The 18,495-nt window shown below is 32.7% G+C and overlaps 4 protein-coding genes across 5 annotated transcripts; all 4 read right to left on the reverse strand.

Annotated features, from left to right (window-relative positions):
* Nucleotides 1-138: 138 nt before the first annotated feature.
* LOC129944935 (brachyurin-like) lies at nt 139-1,292 on the reverse strand. Its single transcript, XM_056054594.1, has 4 exons — nt 963-1,292; nt 728-903; nt 569-664; nt 139-495 (listed from the first exon to the last, which is right to left on the reverse strand). The coding sequence occupies exons 1-4, from the start codon at nt 1,259-1,261 to the stop codon at nt 188-190; spliced, it is 879 nt and encodes a 292-aa protein (XP_055910569.1). The 5' UTR covers nt 1,262-1,292; the 3' UTR covers nt 139-187.
* A 1,623-nt stretch (nt 1,293-2,915) lies between these two features.
* On the reverse strand, nt 2,916-4,006 carry LOC129944939 (brachyurin-like). The gene is made up of 4 exons (XM_056054598.1): nt 3,705-4,006; nt 3,470-3,645; nt 3,313-3,408; nt 2,916-3,243 (listed from the first exon to the last, which is right to left on the reverse strand). The coding sequence occupies exons 1-4, from the start codon at nt 4,004-4,006 to the stop codon at nt 2,936-2,938; spliced, it is 882 nt and encodes a 293-aa protein (XP_055910573.1). The 3' UTR covers nt 2,916-2,935.
* Nucleotides 4,007-4,602: 596 nt separating this feature from the next.
* Nucleotides 4,603-5,770, reverse strand: LOC129944936 (brachyurin-like). Its single transcript, XM_056054595.1, has 4 exons — nt 5,447-5,770; nt 5,206-5,381; nt 5,030-5,125; nt 4,603-4,958 (listed from the first exon to the last, which is right to left on the reverse strand). The coding sequence occupies exons 1-4, from the start codon at nt 5,722-5,724 to the stop codon at nt 4,651-4,653; spliced, it is 858 nt and encodes a 285-aa protein (XP_055910570.1). The 5' UTR covers nt 5,725-5,770; the 3' UTR covers nt 4,603-4,650.
* A 6,225-nt stretch (nt 5,771-11,995) lies between these two features.
* On the reverse strand, nt 11,996-16,767 carry LOC129944938 (diphosphoinositol polyphosphate phosphohydrolase 1). 2 transcript variants are annotated; one of them, XM_056054597.1, is made up of 4 exons: nt 16,669-16,767; nt 15,078-15,575; nt 13,249-13,404; nt 11,996-13,182 (listed from the first exon to the last, which is right to left on the reverse strand). In XM_056054597.1, the coding sequence occupies exons 2-4, from the start codon at nt 15,174-15,176 to the stop codon at nt 12,955-12,957; spliced, it is 483 nt and encodes a 160-aa protein (XP_055910572.1). In that variant the 5' UTR covers nt 15,177-15,575; nt 16,669-16,767; the 3' UTR covers nt 11,996-12,954. The 2 variants fall into 2 exon arrangements, with proteins under 2 accessions (XP_055910572.1, XP_055910571.1); XM_056054596.1 differs by having other exon boundaries at nt 15,078-15,838; nt 16,313-16,751.
* Nucleotides 16,768-18,495: the final 1,728 nt, after the last annotated feature.

Here is an 18,495-nt window from a genome sequence, read left to right on the forward strand (position 1 = left end):
GTTCGAAAATATTTTTCAAGTACACCAACTGATTCTTAACACTAGCATAGGGGTGATTAAATTCAGAAATAATGTGTATAAACTTTATTTCTCACATTAAAGAAGCACAAGTCAAGACAACGAAACACTATTAAGTGCTTCACAGTTTTATTTGTATATTTGTGTTCTTCTAAATTGATAAAAGTATTTAATGACTCGAATCTCCAGTCTTCTGATTTATCCAATCCAAATAAGATGTTATTCTTGTAAATACCCCAGGAAACTGAATTTCACATCCAAACACAATTCCAAATGATGTCGCTCCAATAAGTGTATCACTTCCATCGGCTAGAACAAGTGGACCACCAGAGTCTCCATTACAAGTTGATTTTCTTCCTCTGGTATTAATGCAAACATTTGAATCCTTAACATTTCCCGCATAATAAACACTACAGAAGTTGTTAGCCATTATTGGTACTTCAATATACCGGAGCATTTCAGAGGCTCCTCTAGCAGCTTTTAAGTAAGAAAAAAAGAAGATTTGGTTAGTCACATTGATCAAAGTTTTGTATGTTTTATTAAAACTCACTGTCACTAGCACGACCCCATCCAGATGCTATTGCCTTTTGGCCTTGGTATGAAGTGGTGTCTCTAGATTCTGGCAGCTTGGCTGGCCTTATATAATCTAATATATGTTTCAAATTCGAAGATCACTCAAGTTCAATATCTAATACCTTATTTCACTTACCACTCAACTCTACGGGATTTGGCAGTTTTAAAAGCGATATATCATTCAGCAATCTTTCAGAGTCCCAAGCCTCGTGAACAAAAATATTGTCCTTCCCGACCTTTACTATCTGTTGTCCCACTTCAGAACGATCTGTTCGATTTGTAGCCCCCAAATACACATCAGCGCTTTTCACTCTTAAATAAGATTTTTGTGTTAAGTTGTCTTCGATTAAAACTTTAATTAAAAAACTAACCCCTCAGCACAATGTGCAGCCGAAACAATCCATTGATCAGAGATTAAAGTTCCTCCACACCATGACTTTCCTTCATCTGAATACAGCAACAAGCCTACTTGATAAGGAAACTGTTTTGGTTCTGCAACTTTTCCGTTCGTTATACGTCCTTCTTCAGAAGAAACTTCTTCGATATTAGGATTTATTTGAATGCGATCGTCAACACTTCGCGGTGGAACGTTTGCCCAATCCACATCTTCATTCTCAGCTCCTGAGAAATGAACTAGAAGACCGATAGGAATAAGCAGGGGAATTATCATTGCGCTGTATAAGAAACCGAACTATTTGGAAATAATTCTTACATTGCACTTTTATAGTAAAAAGTGTGTGGGTTCAATTGATAGACATCACGGTTAAGGTTAAAAAGAAATGGAATTTCTACATTTCATGGCGTAATCAATTGAAAAAAAACACATCAAAATGATATCACTTCTCCCTGCCTGAGTTGAATACTAAAATACTGGCATTTATGATAAGGACAGTTTTAATGGGTTACTAGAGGAATTTCTTCTTCTATTGTTATCGTTTCAAATTGCATAATTATGTTATTCCACTGCAAAGCCTTACAAACCAACAACAACTTACTTACTTCGACTATATAACATGTAAGAATGTCTTGAAAACCGAAGATTACTGTTTCTCCTTTTATTGCCTTTTACTTTATAAAATTAACATTTTATCTTTAGGTGTTTCAGGTTTTCATAAAATTTCGAATATTGGATAAAACATTAAGCACACGTCACAGTGCACACTCTGAATCCAACTGATTGTATTAAATCAAAGAAATCACCTAACAAATTATTGAACTTCCAATATTAAACTTCATCAAATCACATTTAGTAGTGGAAAAAATACTGACACTCTAAATGGTGTAACTTCGTATGGATCAAGTTATGGATGTGAAGTAAGATGTCCAGCTGGTCTTACCATGTGTAACTTCATTTTTGGATTGGATCAACTAAACTTCTGGACTGACGCCTTAAATAAAGTGAAATTTCTTCCAAAAGATTTACTTAAAAATAAAATGACATGTTTTCGAGAAATACGTGAATGCTTTTTTAATTGCAGTAACCAAAATTAACTTACATATACTTCCTTTTTTTAACTATACTAAAATCAAGTGCATTTTCCAGTTGGTTTCATTTTGACACTCAATAAAGCCAGTTTAAGATCCTCTGATTATAAGACTTAAACGCTCCTTCTGTCATAATATGCTGAGCTAACCCAAGCTTGTGAGAAAGTTAGATGTTTAACCCAGTTGAAAAATATCAATATTAAAACATACAATTTATAAGAGTTTTGGACTATTGTGAATAGCAAGAAAATATTTAGCTATCAATTTAGAATTGGGCAGATTCAGACGACATAAGGGACTTGAAAGTTAGGCAAGTTTCAAGTATCTGATTGGCCAGCTGCCAAAAAATGACCTTCCAACTAAGGCAACTTTATTGGAAAGTTGGATGGAGAGTTAGTGAAGAAAAATCTCCCTAACTATTAAGTCAAGTTCAATTCTATCAAAATGATAGTTGATCATGTTTTTTCGTTTAACTGATAGCTGGACTTTATTACTCTATGATTTATTTGTTTTTTTCTGCACAACACTTGAAAAACTAACTAGTTGTTTTTATCAAAATGTACGTTCAAATAATGAAGTTGATTGCAAATGAAGTCCCTTATTTTGACTGAACCTGCCATTGCTTATTTTCTAACTAACCATAGTTTGAAAATATTTTTCAACTATACCAACTGATACTTAACACTCGCATAGGGGTGATTAAATTCAGAAATAGAAACTGGATCTAAGAGACCAAACTTGCAAAGCTTGATTTCTTACATTGAATGAGCACAAATCTAGACAATGAAATAGTATCAACTGGATCACAATTTTATTTGTATTTTTGTATTCTTCTATTATTGACTGACGATAAAACTATTTAATGCCTAGAATCTCCAGTCTTCTGATTTATCCAATCCAAATAAGATGTTATTCTTGTGAATACTCCAGGAAACTGAATTTCACATCCAAAAACAATTCCAAATGATGTCGCTCCTATAAGGGTTTCACTTCCATCGGCTAGAACAAGTGGACCACCAGAGTCTCCATTACAAGTTGATTTTCTTCCTCTGGTATTAATGCAAACATTTGAATCCTTAACATTTCCCATATAATAAACACTGCAGAAGTTGTTGGCCATTATTGGTACTTCAATCCATCGGAGCATTTCAGATGCTCCTCTAGCAGCTTTAGTACGAAAAAAGAAGACTAGATTAGTTACATTGAATAAAGTTTGGTACGTTTTTTAAAACTCACTGTCACTATCACGACCCCATCCAGATGCTATTGCCTTTTGACCTTGGTACGAAGCAGTGTCTCCAGATTCTGGCAGCTTTGCTGGCCTTATATAATCTGAAATATTTAAAATTCGAAAATCAGTCTAGTTAAATGTCTCGCAACTTATGTAACTTACCACTCAACTCTACGGGACTTGGCAGTTTTAAAAGCGATATATCATTCAGCAATCTTTCAGAATCCCAAGCCTCGTGAACGAAAATGTTGTCCTTCTCCACCTTAACAATCTGTTGTCCAACCTCAGAACGATCTGTTCGATTTGTAGCTCCCAAATACACATCAGCGCTCTTCACTCTTAAATAAGATTTTTGTTTTCAGCAGTCTTCTATTGAAACTATGATTAAAAAACTTACCCTTCAGCACAGTGTGCAGCCGATACAATCCATTGATCAGAAATTAAAGTTCCTCCACACCATGACTTTCCTCTATCCGAATTCAGCAACAAGCCTACTTGATAGGGAAACTGTTTTGGCTCAGCAATTTTTCCATTCGTTATACGCCCTTCTTCGGAAGACACTATTAATTTGATATCAGGATTAATTTTAATGCGATCGTCAACGTTTTGCGATGGAACATTTGCCCAATCCACATCTTCATTCTCAGCTCCTGAGAAATGAACTAGAAAACCAATAGGAATAAGCAGGGGAACAATCATTGTGCTGTTTAAGAAACCGAACTATTTAGAAATAATTCTTACATTGCACATTTATAGTAAAAAGTGTGTATAGGTTCAATTGTAAGACATCAGGGTTAAGGTTAAAAAGAAATGGAATTTCTACATTTCATGGCGTAATCAATTGAAAAAAAGCACATCAAAATGATACCACTTCTCCCTGCCTGACTTGAATACTTAAAATACTGACTTTTATGATAAGGACAGTTTTAATGGGTTATTTCTTCTATTGTTATCGTTGGAAATTGCATAATTATGTTATTCCATTCCAAAGCTTTACAAACCAACAACAACTTACTAACAACTTTAAAGAATGTATTTAAACTGAAGATTACTGTTTCTCCTTTTATTGCTTTTTACTTTATAAAATTAACATTTTATCTTTAGGTGTTTCAGTTTTTCATAAAATTTGGAATGTTATTCAATTTGGGTGGCTAAAACTACTATTGAATAAAATATTAAGATGTACACTCTGACTCCAACCAATTATCAAAGAAATCACCTTACAAATTCTTAAGCTTCCAAATATCAAACTTCTTCAAAACACATTTTTTTAATCTAAACAATAAGGCACCAAATCATTTGTACATTACTTTTAATTGTATTGTTTAAATACCGTCTTAAATTCATTCATTTGAAATTCCAGTTTTTTCTTTAATCCAATCCAAGTACGAAGTTATTCTTGTAAATACCCCTGGAAATTCGACTTCACAACCGAAAATAATTCCAAACGAAGTTGCACCAATAACAGTATTACTTCCATCATTCAAAACTAAAGGACCACCAGAATCTCCATTGCAAGTTGATTTCTTTCCTTTTGTACTTATACAAATATTTGTATCCTTTACGGAGCCCTGGTAGTAACGGTTGCATACATTGTTGGCCATAATTGGAACTTCTACCCAACGTAAGATTTCAGATGCACCTTTAGCAGCTGAAAATAAGGTTTTAACATAGATATGTACATTCTGATATTTTGAAATGAGAAAACAGCTTTTATCTTACAATCGCTATCTCGACCCCATCCAGAAGCGATGGTTTTTTCACCCGTGTAGAGTGACGATTCTCCTAATTTTGGCAAAGCAGCTGGTTGAATATAATCTAGATAATTTAAAAAGATGAAAAATAAAAACTCATTAAAATTTAGAATTGTTGAATTGTTTAATCTCTTTTATACAAACCATTGAAATCAATTGGAATTGGAAGTTTAAGAACGGAAATGTCATTCACCAATTGACTTGAGTCCCATTTTTCATGCACAAAGACGTATTTTTTACCAACGTAAATAATTTGTTGTCCGGCCTCACTTCTATCTGTTCGATTAGTCGCTCCCAAATAAACATCAACACCATTAACTCTTGAATCATCGAAATGAAAAAAAAGTCCATAGATAAAGATAATTTAAATCTTATCACTACCTACCCATCAGTACAGTGAGCTGCAGTCAAGACCCAACGGTTTGATATTAAAGTTCCTCCGCACCAAGCTCTTCCATTGTCCAAGTAAAGCATTAATCCAACTTGGTAGGGAAATTGTTTTGCAGCTGCTGCTTCGCCATTTGTAATGCGTCCATCAATGGCTTTTCCTCGCGGTAGTTTCTTCAAAAGAGAGTCAACATGTCGCGGTTGAACATTTTCCCAATCGTAATGGGCAGAAACTGTGCTAGCTAGCAATGCAAATATCACAATAAACAACCTCATTTCAGGTTTCAAAAAATTGAACCAATTGGTCACTTAAACCGTCTGCCCACCTATTTATGGAGAAAAGTCTGACAGAAACAAAAGAAAGCTATGAGTAGAATTTGTGTTTTGGATTAAGGATAAGATTATGGCCATTGATATCAGACACATTTTGATTTATGGCATATTAGATGATCGTAAAAATACGATTTAGGTTATTGTCAATTATTATTATAGTAACCAATGACACCTTTTTCGTAATTTTAAACGATCGATTAAACGTGGGTTATCTTGACGTGAAATACAAAATACAAGGTTACATATGAATAGCTATATGAAAAGTTCCACTTGAAAAGTTTTGTCTGCACAGTAGATTAATTTTACAATCAAAATAGTCTGGATTAATACAAAGCTATAACAAGAAAAAACTGGCTTATAATTAACAGGTTGGTTTTTAAATGATTTTGATAAGATTGGATTGAAAATGTACATATGACTCGTTCCCACTTTTTCTAACATCCCATCTGTAATATTGCCCTACCAATTTTTTTAAAGGAAATTCTGTTTCTATTTTAATTGTATTTCATATTGCTTTCTTCAAACCAATTTTCTTCGAATAAAAATCCAATTCAATGACAATACTTTTTTTTTAAAACTTGGACTTTCTTTACTTTTGTATGTTTTAATCAAACAAGTTGTCTTTCAAAATTCACCGTGCATTCTTAAAAGAAATCTGTCTCATAAGCTTCTTTCTATTTTATCTGTCTGTATTCAGTAATTTAAAAACTGTTTAAATCAATCATATCAAATAGTAGTTTTTTAAAACGGGCAGGTTCAGACGACATCAGGGACTTAAAAGTTAATTTTCAAGTATCTGATTGGCCAGCTGTCAAAAAAATACCTTACAATTAAGACATCTTTCATGGAAAGCTGACTGGAAAGTTAGTCAAGAAAAATCTCCCTAACTATTAAGTCAAGTCTACTTCTAAGAAAATGACAGTTCATGTTCTTTCATTCAATTGAAAGCTGAACTTTATTACTCTATGATTTATTTATTTGCATAACTTCATTTAAACCTCTGTAAAGGGTTCCTTGTCAGTTTGGAAAAGAAATAACTAATATTTCTTTATTGAGGAGTGTTTTGTAGACAATAATTTTGTTGGTACTGAAGTTGACTGGAAATGACTGCCCAATGTATCAAAAATCAAGGAGCTTATTTACTTACTTTCATTCTTTCATAAGATGGAAGGGCGTACTAAGCGACAATTTCGGTTAAGCTATGCGACATCTAACAACATTTGTTTGTGGACGTTTTGTTGCTTAAAACAATAAGGTTGCTACAATTTTATTTCCTCTTTAGTTTCTTTTGTATACATGGTAGGGCAGCGAAACTTAGGCCAAAATGTGACGCTTAACTTCTAATATAGCTCCACATTAAAAAGTTATTTTCGAAAAAAGTGTCGCTTAATACATTGGTCAGGTTCAGACGACATAGGGGACTTGAAAGTAAGGCAAAGTTGGAAAGTTGATTGGAAAGTTAGTCAACAAAAATCTCCCTAAGTATCATGTGAAGTCCACTTGTGTCAAAATGACAGCTAATCATGATTTTTTAACTAACTGAAAGCTGAACTTAATTACTCTATGAAGTATTTATTTCATGCACAATTGCATTTAATTTTTTGTGTGAAAAAGTTTCCTGTCAAATTGGAAGAGGTCTAACTTATATTTCTTTACCATACAAAATATAAATCGTGTTGGACTTGTAGCTTGCCTGAGGAGTGTTTGTTTGACAATAATACTTTTCTTAGTTTTTACACAATCAGCATAAGATAGGACTTGTGAAGTAAGGTTCCGAGTTTGAAATGTATGACGCTTGAAAGAGTAGAAGTTGCATTGGTCAAAATGTATGTTCAAAAGTCCCTTATGTTGTCTGAAATGTAATAAAACTTGGGCTTTTTTTCAAAACCATATTTTTTAAATTGTTAGAACTTTCGTATTATCTGCACACAAGACACTTTACCAATTGAAAAAAAGCACAGGAATTTTCTTCAGCGGAATTTGGTTTTTCTCCAAATAAATTGATCTCCCACAATATTGTATGCAATTCCATTACTTTTCTATTTAAAAATAATTCCAAACGAGTCTTGTGAGCATGATTAGATATTAGATTCAAAACCAAATTTGTATTCGTGACAACCCACTTAACGAACGAAAGCGAACAACCATCAGCGTAAAAAGTAAATGCGCTTAAGTCGTATTAAGCCAAAGATTTTCATTTTTAAATGTCCAGAATTGTAAAAATGGCTTTCTTTAATAATATAATATGATAACGTAATTTTATATCAAACCAAACATTTCTTAGTAAACAAGAAAACAACTTCAGTAACTTCCATTTTTTAATACTTAATAATTTTGGAATTACATATGTATGTGAACATAAAGTATTTTCCAATCAAAATTTAACATAAGTTAGGTTTTAAAAAAGACTTGAGACGCTCAAGTTTTTGAACAGAAAAGTTATTTATATCTGCTATCAATTTAGAATTTTATTTTTACATTATCAGCTTAGTTCTAGAAATCGAACATGAAAATTTGTTTGTCAGTGTTTTCCTGCCTTTGGATTTTGAAAACTGTCCCAAATCATTCAAGTCAAATTAAGAGGAGCTTTTAACAGTCTTAAAAGGCAATTACACTTCAGAATTTTTCAGAAAGTAGTAAGCTTATAGCAAGCGTCAAACTACGATCAGTGGCTCATCATAAGTGCATGACGTGTTAGTTGTTAATAAAAAATAATACAATTAGGATAACACACGCACAAAATACAAAACATAATTAACATTTAACTATTACAGAACAAAAAATAAAATGAGAACGTTTACGATAGTGGAGCACTGGTTCTAAACAATGATTTTAATCCCACCTTATTTAAATTTAAATCAATCGATGAAAAGTTTAAGTTATATAAAATGCTCATTCGACTTAAAGCTTCATTCTTCCCACTATCTATGAGTGGTACTTGCATCCAAGAAACTAATCAACTGTCAGTACCGGGTATGTGTATCACAGATCACCTTTTATGGAACGATCATATAGTTGATATTGCCAAAAATGCTGCCAGGTGCTTAGGATTTCTCCGACGGTGCGTGCATCCCTTCTGATCTGGCTGTAATTTACAAAGCCTTCATCCGTCTAAAGCTTGAATATAATTCGCATATCTGGGCAGGTGCCCCTAAAACAAGTTTAAATCCCTTGGATAGAATACAAAAAAGGGCTTTTAAAATAATAGGCGATAGAACTATAATCGAAACATTTACATCGCTAGAACATCGCTGCAATGTTTCATGCCTTTCGTTGTTTTATCGATGTTTTTACAAACAATGTTCTGTCGAATTACGCAGTTCCATTCCACCCCTTAAAGGCATAAACTATTCAGCCGTAATACTCGCACTTCTAGGAATGCTCATCAGTTTACCCTTGAGCTCAATTTCGGTCGTACTGTCAAGTATAGAGATTCTTTTTTAAATCGCACATCGAGAATGTGGAATGCTTTGGCCATCTCTGTTTTTCCCTCAAATTTTGATGTTCAGAACTTTAAGACCAATGTGCACCGGTATCTCCTTTTAAATCCTTCCCTATTTTCCTAATGCTCACACTGTGTTTAAATATAATCATATAACCAGTTGAGTGCCTGTAAATTATAAAAAAAAGAGGCTTGGATGCGACCCACACTGATAACTACCTATCCCGTCTGTCGATTTGTCTTGCTTAAAAGTTTGTTTATATGTACTCGTATCAATTTTTACCGAATTTGTGTACTATTTTTTGTAGATTTAATTTTTGTATGAAAAAACGGACTGTTGGATTTTTATATAAAAATTAGTGAATATCGAAAACAATATTTTTTTGTGAAATAAAATAAGTCAATATTTTTGATTTTTGAAAAGCTATTTGAGTCGAAAGTAAATTTTTACCAAGTTTTAGCATTGTTTTTTTTTAGAGTTTTATTTTTTGTAAAAAAACTGTGAATTCGATATTTTTCAAAATTTGTCCTTGTGCTGAAAACAATATTTCTTATAAGTAAAAATTAGTTAGAAGCTATTATCTCAAATTTTTGAAAAAAATATTTGAGTCGAAAATCTATTTTTACCAACTTTTGTTAAATTTTTTTTAAGGTTTTTAGTTTTTTATAAAAAAAACTGTCAATTTGTTTTTTTTTTTCAAAATTTTGCTGAATGTTGACAACAATATTTTTTGAAAGATAAAAGTAAATTAAAACCAATATCTTAAAGTTTTGAAAAGATATTTGAGTCGAAAATCAATTTTTACCAACTTTTATTATATTTTTTTATGTTTTTATTTCAGTAAAAAAACTTTCAATTCGATTTTTCTCAACATTTTTCAGAATGTTGAAAACAATATTTCTTATAAATATATTTCTTATTTCATGTTTTTCAGTAGATATTTGAATCGCTTTTTAATTTTTACCAACTTTGAGTATTTTTTTTTTAGATTTTTTTAGATTATGAAAAAAACTGTCGATTTTTCTTAAAATTTTATCAGATGTCAAAAACATTATTCTTCGTTGCACAAAATTGTTTTGGAGATGAAATCATATTTTAGACGTAAAATTTTGGAGGTGACACATTTTTTTTATTTATAAAAAAAACCGTTAAATGGATTTTTTTCAAAAAAAACATACTTCTTTGTATTCACCTTTTTAAAACTGCTATGGTTAAAAAACCACCCACGCAATTTTCTTGAGAGCCCTTTCTGCCTTTTTATCTGTACAACAAACTTTACTTGAAGTCGATATCTCTTCTGGTTCTTGAGCTATGGACGACGAAAAAACTTCGCGAACGTACGGAAGTACGAACGTACGTACACACGCACGCACAGACATCTTTCTAAAAATCTTTTATTTCGACCCTAGGGACCTTAAAACGTCAAGAAATGTCAACATTTTCAATTTGACAAATCGGACCCATTACAATTACTTCCTAGGGGAAGTTAATAAAGCTAATGGATCTCTCGGTTTTATTAAGAGATGGTCAAAAGAATTTTCCAACCCCTATGTATCTAAAGCGCTTTACATTTTCCTAGTCCGTCCTCATCCTCATCTTGAATATGCATGTCAAGTATGGTCTCCCTTTTATGAAAACCATTCACGCAGAATTGAAAAGGTTCAAAGACGTTTCGTTAGATTTGCCTTACGTGGCCTCTTCTGGGATGATACATACAACTTGCCTCCTTATGCCGATGGACTAAACCTGATAGGTTTGCAGTATTTTTTATATATTAGACGCAAAAACGCTGATATATTATTTGCTCACCAATTGTTAATGGGCAATATAGATTCCCCAGCACTCCTGAGTGATATTCATCCTAGCACCAACCCTCGAAATCTGCGACCTGTCTCCCTCTTCTATATCCCTCATCACCGCGCTAACTACGGGCACTTTGAACCAATGTCCAGAATTCTTCGTCACTGCAACGCTGCTATGCTAGTCTTTGACTTTAACATTTCCAAATCTCATCTGAAAGATACCCTCTACTTTTTGCCTTTTTGAGTCCGGATTCCTCGTCCCTTTTAATTTTAATAAAATCAAAATTGTTAGTTTGGCCTTTGGGCCCACATGAATTAATGTTGAAAACTGATAACAAGAACTTAAAAAAAAATTAAGCTAGTGTTAAGTTAAGTTATGATGTTATGTTAAGCTTGTATTAAGCTGAATAAATAAATAAAATTCAATAATTTGTCCCAAACCATTTATCCATTAAATGCATTTTGCTATTTGTGTTATTAATGGATTTTTGTAAAATCATGTTAAGAGTTTAATTAACAGATTTTATTCAAATTTTCGACTTGAAATTTTGCAATTTCCATCCTTGTGACATTACAAAAGATTTTGAATATTTGTATTTGAAGAAACCATTTAAGCATCATTTTTGTGTGTACCTTTTATTAAAAGTAATTTTAAAAGATTGAAATTACTTCATTGCTGTTAATTGATTTTAGAAAAATGTATTCAATAGCAAGTAAAATTTAATATGATTGCAGCATTTGAAAACTTATTCTAAATTAAATCAATAATTCTTTCAAAATGCCATTCATTATTTTGAACGACAGTAAATATTTGCATGAAATAATTGTTCATGTTTTTCAATTTTCTTTTAAAATCCTTCGAATTCTTTGTTTTTTAAGATCCCTTTTTCTTTAAGATTAAACTTTTTTTTGAAAATTTCTAAAGAAAAACACAGAAACGTTTTTCGTGTTGTAGTTTTTTTTTATTTATTATTTTTTCTGTTGTTTTCTGTTTCTTTTTTATTTTATCATAGTATAATAATTATAATAATGAATAATAATTCCTTTTTTTTTGTTTTCCTTTAGAAGGACTTAATCTAAGATATCTATTATCTAAAAAAAAAGAAAATTAAAAAGTTTTCCATAACGTGGCCCTTTAAGAGTATTGAAATAAAATAAAAAGAAACAGATTTCGTGAAAGGCGTGTGTGTTGTATATTTTTTGTTTTTTTTTTTTGTGAATTTTTGTTTGTTTCTTTTTTTTCCGGATAACAATAGGAAGTCTTAACAAATTAAAGTTAATTCAATTGTGTATCGATCTCTTTATTTCTTCGACATAAAGAGTTTGGTACATAGAAAATTATTATTACATATTTATTTATTCCCGGATATGAGAGGTACATAAATGTCACCTCAACGATTTACTTCCAAGGTCAAAAACATAAAGCTAAACAAAATATTTAAGATCAAAAATCATATCTAAACAATCTCGTTAAAATAGGAAAAAAAATACAATCATGTTAATTTGTTAAGTTACGTGTGAGTGGTAGCTTTTTTTAATTATATATATTTTTGTTGTTTTATCAGTGGAAGTGTTCGTGTTTTTTTGTTTATTTTATCCGCATACATTTATATAAGTTAAATTAAACAAAGATTTTAATATTTTTGTTTGTTTTTTTAAGATTTTTTTTTTTTAAGATTTTGTTGTAGAAAATTGAGAATATTTTTTTTCGCATACTAGCTTTTTTTTTTGCCTAGAATAAGTATTTGTTTTATATTTTTTTTCGCTTTTTCAGTTTAGTTTTTATATTTTTTTTTCTTCAGTTTGTTCGCGTGCCCCTTTTTTCGGTGTAAGAAATTTTGTCAGCTTATTTATGAAAGAAAAAGAAGAAAAACAAAATATTTTAAGTTATTGTTGTTGTTGTTATTATTGTTTGGGCATCTCTAGTTTCACGCAGTAGTAGGCGATGGTGGAGGTGAGGATGTTGAGTTCTTCGAATGCCTTAGTTGTTGAAGATAGTGCCGTTGTGTGGGTTTATGCAAAGCAAGTTGAGCCAATGCGTCATCGACCGAAAACCATTGGCGTTTTCGGCCGATGCTTCGTGAGTCTTCCCATTCTTCGAGTTCTTTAGTAACGGTCATGACAAAAACTTCTGTACGATGCATGTGATCTCGATTCTTAAAATATAAAATTAGATTTTAATTGGAGTATTAAAACTTAAAACAAAAATCAAAAAGTTTTACCTCGAAAACACCCAAACATCGACCAAGTTTGCCAACAACACCAGCTTCTTCGAGTACTTCTCTAACAGCAGTAACAGATGGCTCCTCTTCGGGCTCAACTCCACCACCTGGGACTATCCACATTTCAGGGCGCCTAGAGGATGTCACCAGTAAAACCTTTAATATAGAGAATAAGTTTGTTTATTAGTGGAATTATAATTTACTGAATTTTGTATCATATACATGTGTCAAACTTCAGGCTTAAGGAAAGTTCACTACAAAAATTAAGGAAATTCGCCAATCATAGTTTTTTTGCAAGTCTGAACTTGTTACTTTTCAAAGAGACGAAACCCCTTTTTTGTGATTTAAAACGTTTTAATTTGTTTTAAGTAGAAGGTATGGTTTATGTCAATTCTCCATTGAACTTAAGCATGGATTTCGTAAAGTAACCAAGGTTGAGGACATAAACCTGCAAATGTGCGAATTGGACTTGGAAATTTCCTGAAAAGTAGGTATATCATGCTGCAATCGTTCTTGTGGCAATTTGACTTAGATTTTGAGCATTATTAATGACATAGGTACTTTCCTTTTAATATTAAAAGAAACTTCCACTGATTTCTCTTTAAAAAATCTGGTTTTATCTTCGTGACAATGAACTTGTTTATCGTCTTCATGATGATAAGGAAACTTTTACATTTATTGTAGGTAATACACCTTTTTTTGTCTCTTAACAAACAAAAAGGATATGAATAAAGCTACTGAAATAATGGACCTTCCAATGTCAAGTTCAATATATTTTGGAATATGATCCGCAAGAAGGGGCAGTAAGAATGAAGCATGAAACATAAAACCATAAGTATCTTTTTTTGCCTTCCTCATATACCTTTTCTTATATCTACATAAGTTCTTTTGCATGCAATGTAACAAAACACGATATTTCCATTTTGGTTGCATAGGTAGTCTTATCCCCATGGGTTTCATAATAAAAAACGAATTTCAAACATCCTGTTTGGAATGACATTAAACACTATTTATTGCTAGGTAGGTACATATGCATGCCTATCAATAACCCAAAGTTACCATGGCCTTCTCAAGGACGGGAATTATTATGGCATTCAACAATGACGCAACAATGTTAAACCTAAAATATCAACATTTTTAATCAATCGATTTCTTCGACCAAATACAAATGGAAACATAAATTTGGTTTCTCTTGTGCATCTCTATAATGCAGTTTACTGGTTTGATACCAGTTTTCCAAATTAATATTTTTTAATGGCATCAGGTAGAGGCAAAGTCAGAAGCAGAATCAGAAAGACCAGATGCAAACATCTTGCAGGTGTTTATGGAGCTTCGGCTTTTTAGTTTGTGTTGGTAGATAGATACAATTTTAAAAATTTAATTTCAATTCGCCGGCCGGTATCCACGCGCAGCCTGCGAATTGCGTTCACTCTTCACTTTCGTCTTCGTCTTTCACTTCACTGGCTGCCTGGCTGTCGCTGTCAAATAGAAATCACCATTTTGACAGCTGCTACAGCTACTGCTGCGGCGGCTTTTGCTAATGTAATGACAACTCCGCATGTTTTCCTGAAACACTTTTCACACACATTTTTTTTAGCAATTTATTTGTTATAACCACACATAAAACATGAATTCATAATTTTTTCCAGATGGCAAATTTCCTATCGAGCATGGTATTGGTACATACGAGTCAAAATGGCAAACGTTAATTACTTCCGGAAAAAGTTTAACAAATTAGCGATAAAGAAAAAAAGGCAAACGAAATACAAATAAAAAAAAAAAAACAAATCGAGAGCACTCTTGCTGGTGGTCTCTGAACTCTGACTCACCTCTGTTTCGGCGTCCGAACGAACGCAAATGCATGCGGCACGCCTTCGGAATCCATCCTTGTCGTAGATTCGAGTTGAGTTTGGCTTCTCCTTGACCATTTTTGCAGCTGGTTTCTTCTTCTCGTGGGATGTGTCTTTTTTTAAGAAAAATTGACGAAATAAGTTAAATTCGTTTAGCGAGGATTTGCAGAGTTTGATTTGTTGTGCTGATTGCTGGTGGTCGATGACCAAAGACCACACGATGAAAAATTATGAAGAAAATGTTGCACAATCGGCGGCGGCGGCGGAGGAGGCGGCAGCAGCTAGCTACGACTTTGACGACAACGATGGGCGATGGATTTGGATGATGAGATGAGATGGTGGCTTCCCTTGAGTGTTGCTGTTGCCGTTTTACTTATTGTTTTCGAATGGTAAACATGTTGATTTGCGAGAGAAATTCCACACGCAAAAGAAGAAAAAATTCAAGAAAAAATATCGTTTGTCCCGTTGCTGGTTGCTCTTCTTATCAGAAACAGAATAAAGAACAAACGACACGCAGTCCGAAAAAGAAAAAAACCAAATCAAAACCGTACAAATAAGAAAATCTTCTTTTAACAAAAAAATAATATATAATTTGCGTTTGTTTTAGCTTTGATTTATACACATTTTTCGTTAGTTCTTTTTGTATTTTGCTTAATTTCTCGGTACGGTACGAGTACGAGTCCAACTCGACTCGAAGATTTTCTTATTCAAGTTTTTGTCGCGTCAGAAACGTCACACACCTACCGCGTTTACAAGGAGAATTGAATCCGAATTGAATCAGGATTTAGCGCCATATAGACCTGGATCGGATCGAAATAGGATTACTCGATCCAATCCCACTGCAAGAGGTGAATCGAATCGAAAATTTGTTTGTAAACCCGAATCGGGGAATCGAGTTATTGGTGTGTGAGGTTTTGCTTGTGTGCGTGCGATAAGTTTTTTCCCTCTTGTTTGTTCTAAGCAAAAATAGTCCATTTAAATGGAGTATTTTTGGTTCTAAGCTGAATTTAATTTGGCGCTCGTCTTTGTGTTTAGAGCATTGTTCCAAAATTTTAAGTTTATTTAAAAGTAGCAGTACGCACACAAATAAAACCGAAATGTCATTTCGATTCCATTTGAATTCGATTCCTCGATTCAGTGCCACCATATACCTGGATCGAAATCTCAATTCGATTCGATTCGATTCCTCGATCTCGTCTTGTAACCAGGGTAACCGATTCACTTTTGCAAAATAAAAATCTAATAAAAAACTATTATTGTCCCTTTCTTCGTTATTCTTATTTGGCTTTAGAAAATTTCGATGAGACAGAGAAAGAACACCGCACGAAAGAAATCAGGCGAAATGAATGATGCAAAATATATAAGAAAATTTAAAGAAATGGCGAATTCGGATTTCCGACTTTTTCGGATGGATTCTTTTCTTTTTTTTCCGTCGTTGTTGGATCTCTTTTGTCTTCTTTTTCTTTTTTTTTGGAAAATGCTCTTTTCACAAAAACTATCTTTTTTGATATGTTGGGCAAGCATCCATGGCTGCAAATTTGTTTGTTTTTTAGTATTTGGTTGTATTTACCGGGGAATCTGGGATCCGCTCCGAAATCTTCCGCTAGCTGCCGAATGGAGATGGACCGAAACCGGACAACGAAAACGACGGTCGATGCGATGGCGATGATTGCCCAATCAAATAAAAAAAAACACAAATAACAAATGTCACATAAGTGATGCCAAAACGCATAAACTCAACTGCAATGGCACATTATTTCATGCAGTTTTTCATTCAACTATATCGAAGAAGTTATTCAATGTCAGATAAGGGCTATTTAAAAATGAATTGTGGTTCAGTTCTTACAACATAATGCTCACCTTGAAATAGTAGGTTAGTAAAAGTGAAATATCTGTTCCTGAAACACAGTCAATCCATCTAAACGGTAAGTTATGTTACAAGATTATACATATAACAGGCTCTAGGTCTTGTTTGTAAAAGGCTTAAGTTTTTAACTTAACTTGCAGGTGTTCTGACTCAGTGTCAAAAATCAGTAGTTGAAATCAGCTAGTTTTCTTTATAAAAAACTGTCGTACGAATTAATAATTTTATAAATTGTTAATTTTTAAGTGCATTTAAGAACATACAAGATGGAATTATCAATAATTTAACATGTACCTCTGTAAAAAAATCCTCTTAAGCACGTTTACAAAAAAAAACATTATATATTTTTAACCTAGTTTTGTGAACGGATTTATTAGCAAAGTTGGTTTTATTAAAGGTATTTCACGATGTGTTAAGCTTTTAAGTAAACTTTCAGAGGCTTACGTTTAAGTGTGCTTAGCAATCGAAATCAGCAAAAATAACTTTAAAAACATTTTGGACCAGAAGTTTATTTTAAGTTGTAAGACCTAACCCGTGTAGTAGTACCCGTGGCATGACGGTTAGTGTGTTGGACTGTCATGCGAGAAGTCTTGGGTTTGATCCCTGCATTTGCCATCTAAAGTCTTTTCACGGGTACTGTCTCTTGCGAGGAAGTGACAAATCCTCCAAAAGTAACTCTTGTCATGAAAAAGAGCTTTCTCAAATTAGCCGTTCAGATTCGGCATATAAACTGCAGGTCTCCTCCATTTCTGACAACATTACTCGCACACAGGAATGGTTGAGAGTTGTAAGTCACTAGGCCCTAGTTCTCAACTATGAAACAAACAAACAAACTAATGAAACAAATATGACGTAGAGTTAAGAAACTAGTTCAAAGTATTGCCAAACAAAACTTAAGAGTTATTTAACTCTCTCTTAGTTGTACGCATGAGATTCATTAAAAAAACTAAGACCTTCGTTCAGCAATATTTTATTGAGTTATTTGAGGTTGAAACAAAAAATGCATATAATTTTTAAACATTAAAATAACTTTCAACCATCTTTAAACCTGAATATTAATTTAAAATAATGATGATTGAAATGTGGACAGGCATAAAATACATTAAAATTCTTTTGACTTTTGGCATCACTGAATGAGCTACAGTAAAAAGAAGGCGAATTAATGATATCGTAGACACACACCATACAGTGAAATTTTCGGGTAGTTTAATTTTCATTTTATTGTATGTAGTCGATGTTTGAACTTTTTAGTACATTAGACAAATTTAATTTCGCTGTTTTTTTTTAAATTTATTTGTACCGAATCTGTATTTCCGGGATAGTAAAATACGTTAATTTAAACTGTAATAAGAACCAAATCGAAATTTATTGAATTTCATTTTATGAGAACATTTGTCACTTTTGAAGAAAATGACAATAAGTAGCATTTTTACTTGTCTTTTCTGATATTTGAAGTTGAAGCGTGTGAACACAGTTTCGGGCAAGTAATTTGACGGAAAATTTGTGTAACACAGTCACTTGTCACTTTCTGCG

The sequence above is a fragment of the Eupeodes corollae genome, chromosome 2 (genome assembly GCF_945859685.1).
Source record: "Eupeodes corollae chromosome 2, idEupCoro1.1, whole genome shotgun sequence".
Classification (NCBI taxonomy): Eukaryota; Metazoa; Arthropoda; class Insecta; order Diptera; family Syrphidae; genus Eupeodes; species Eupeodes corollae.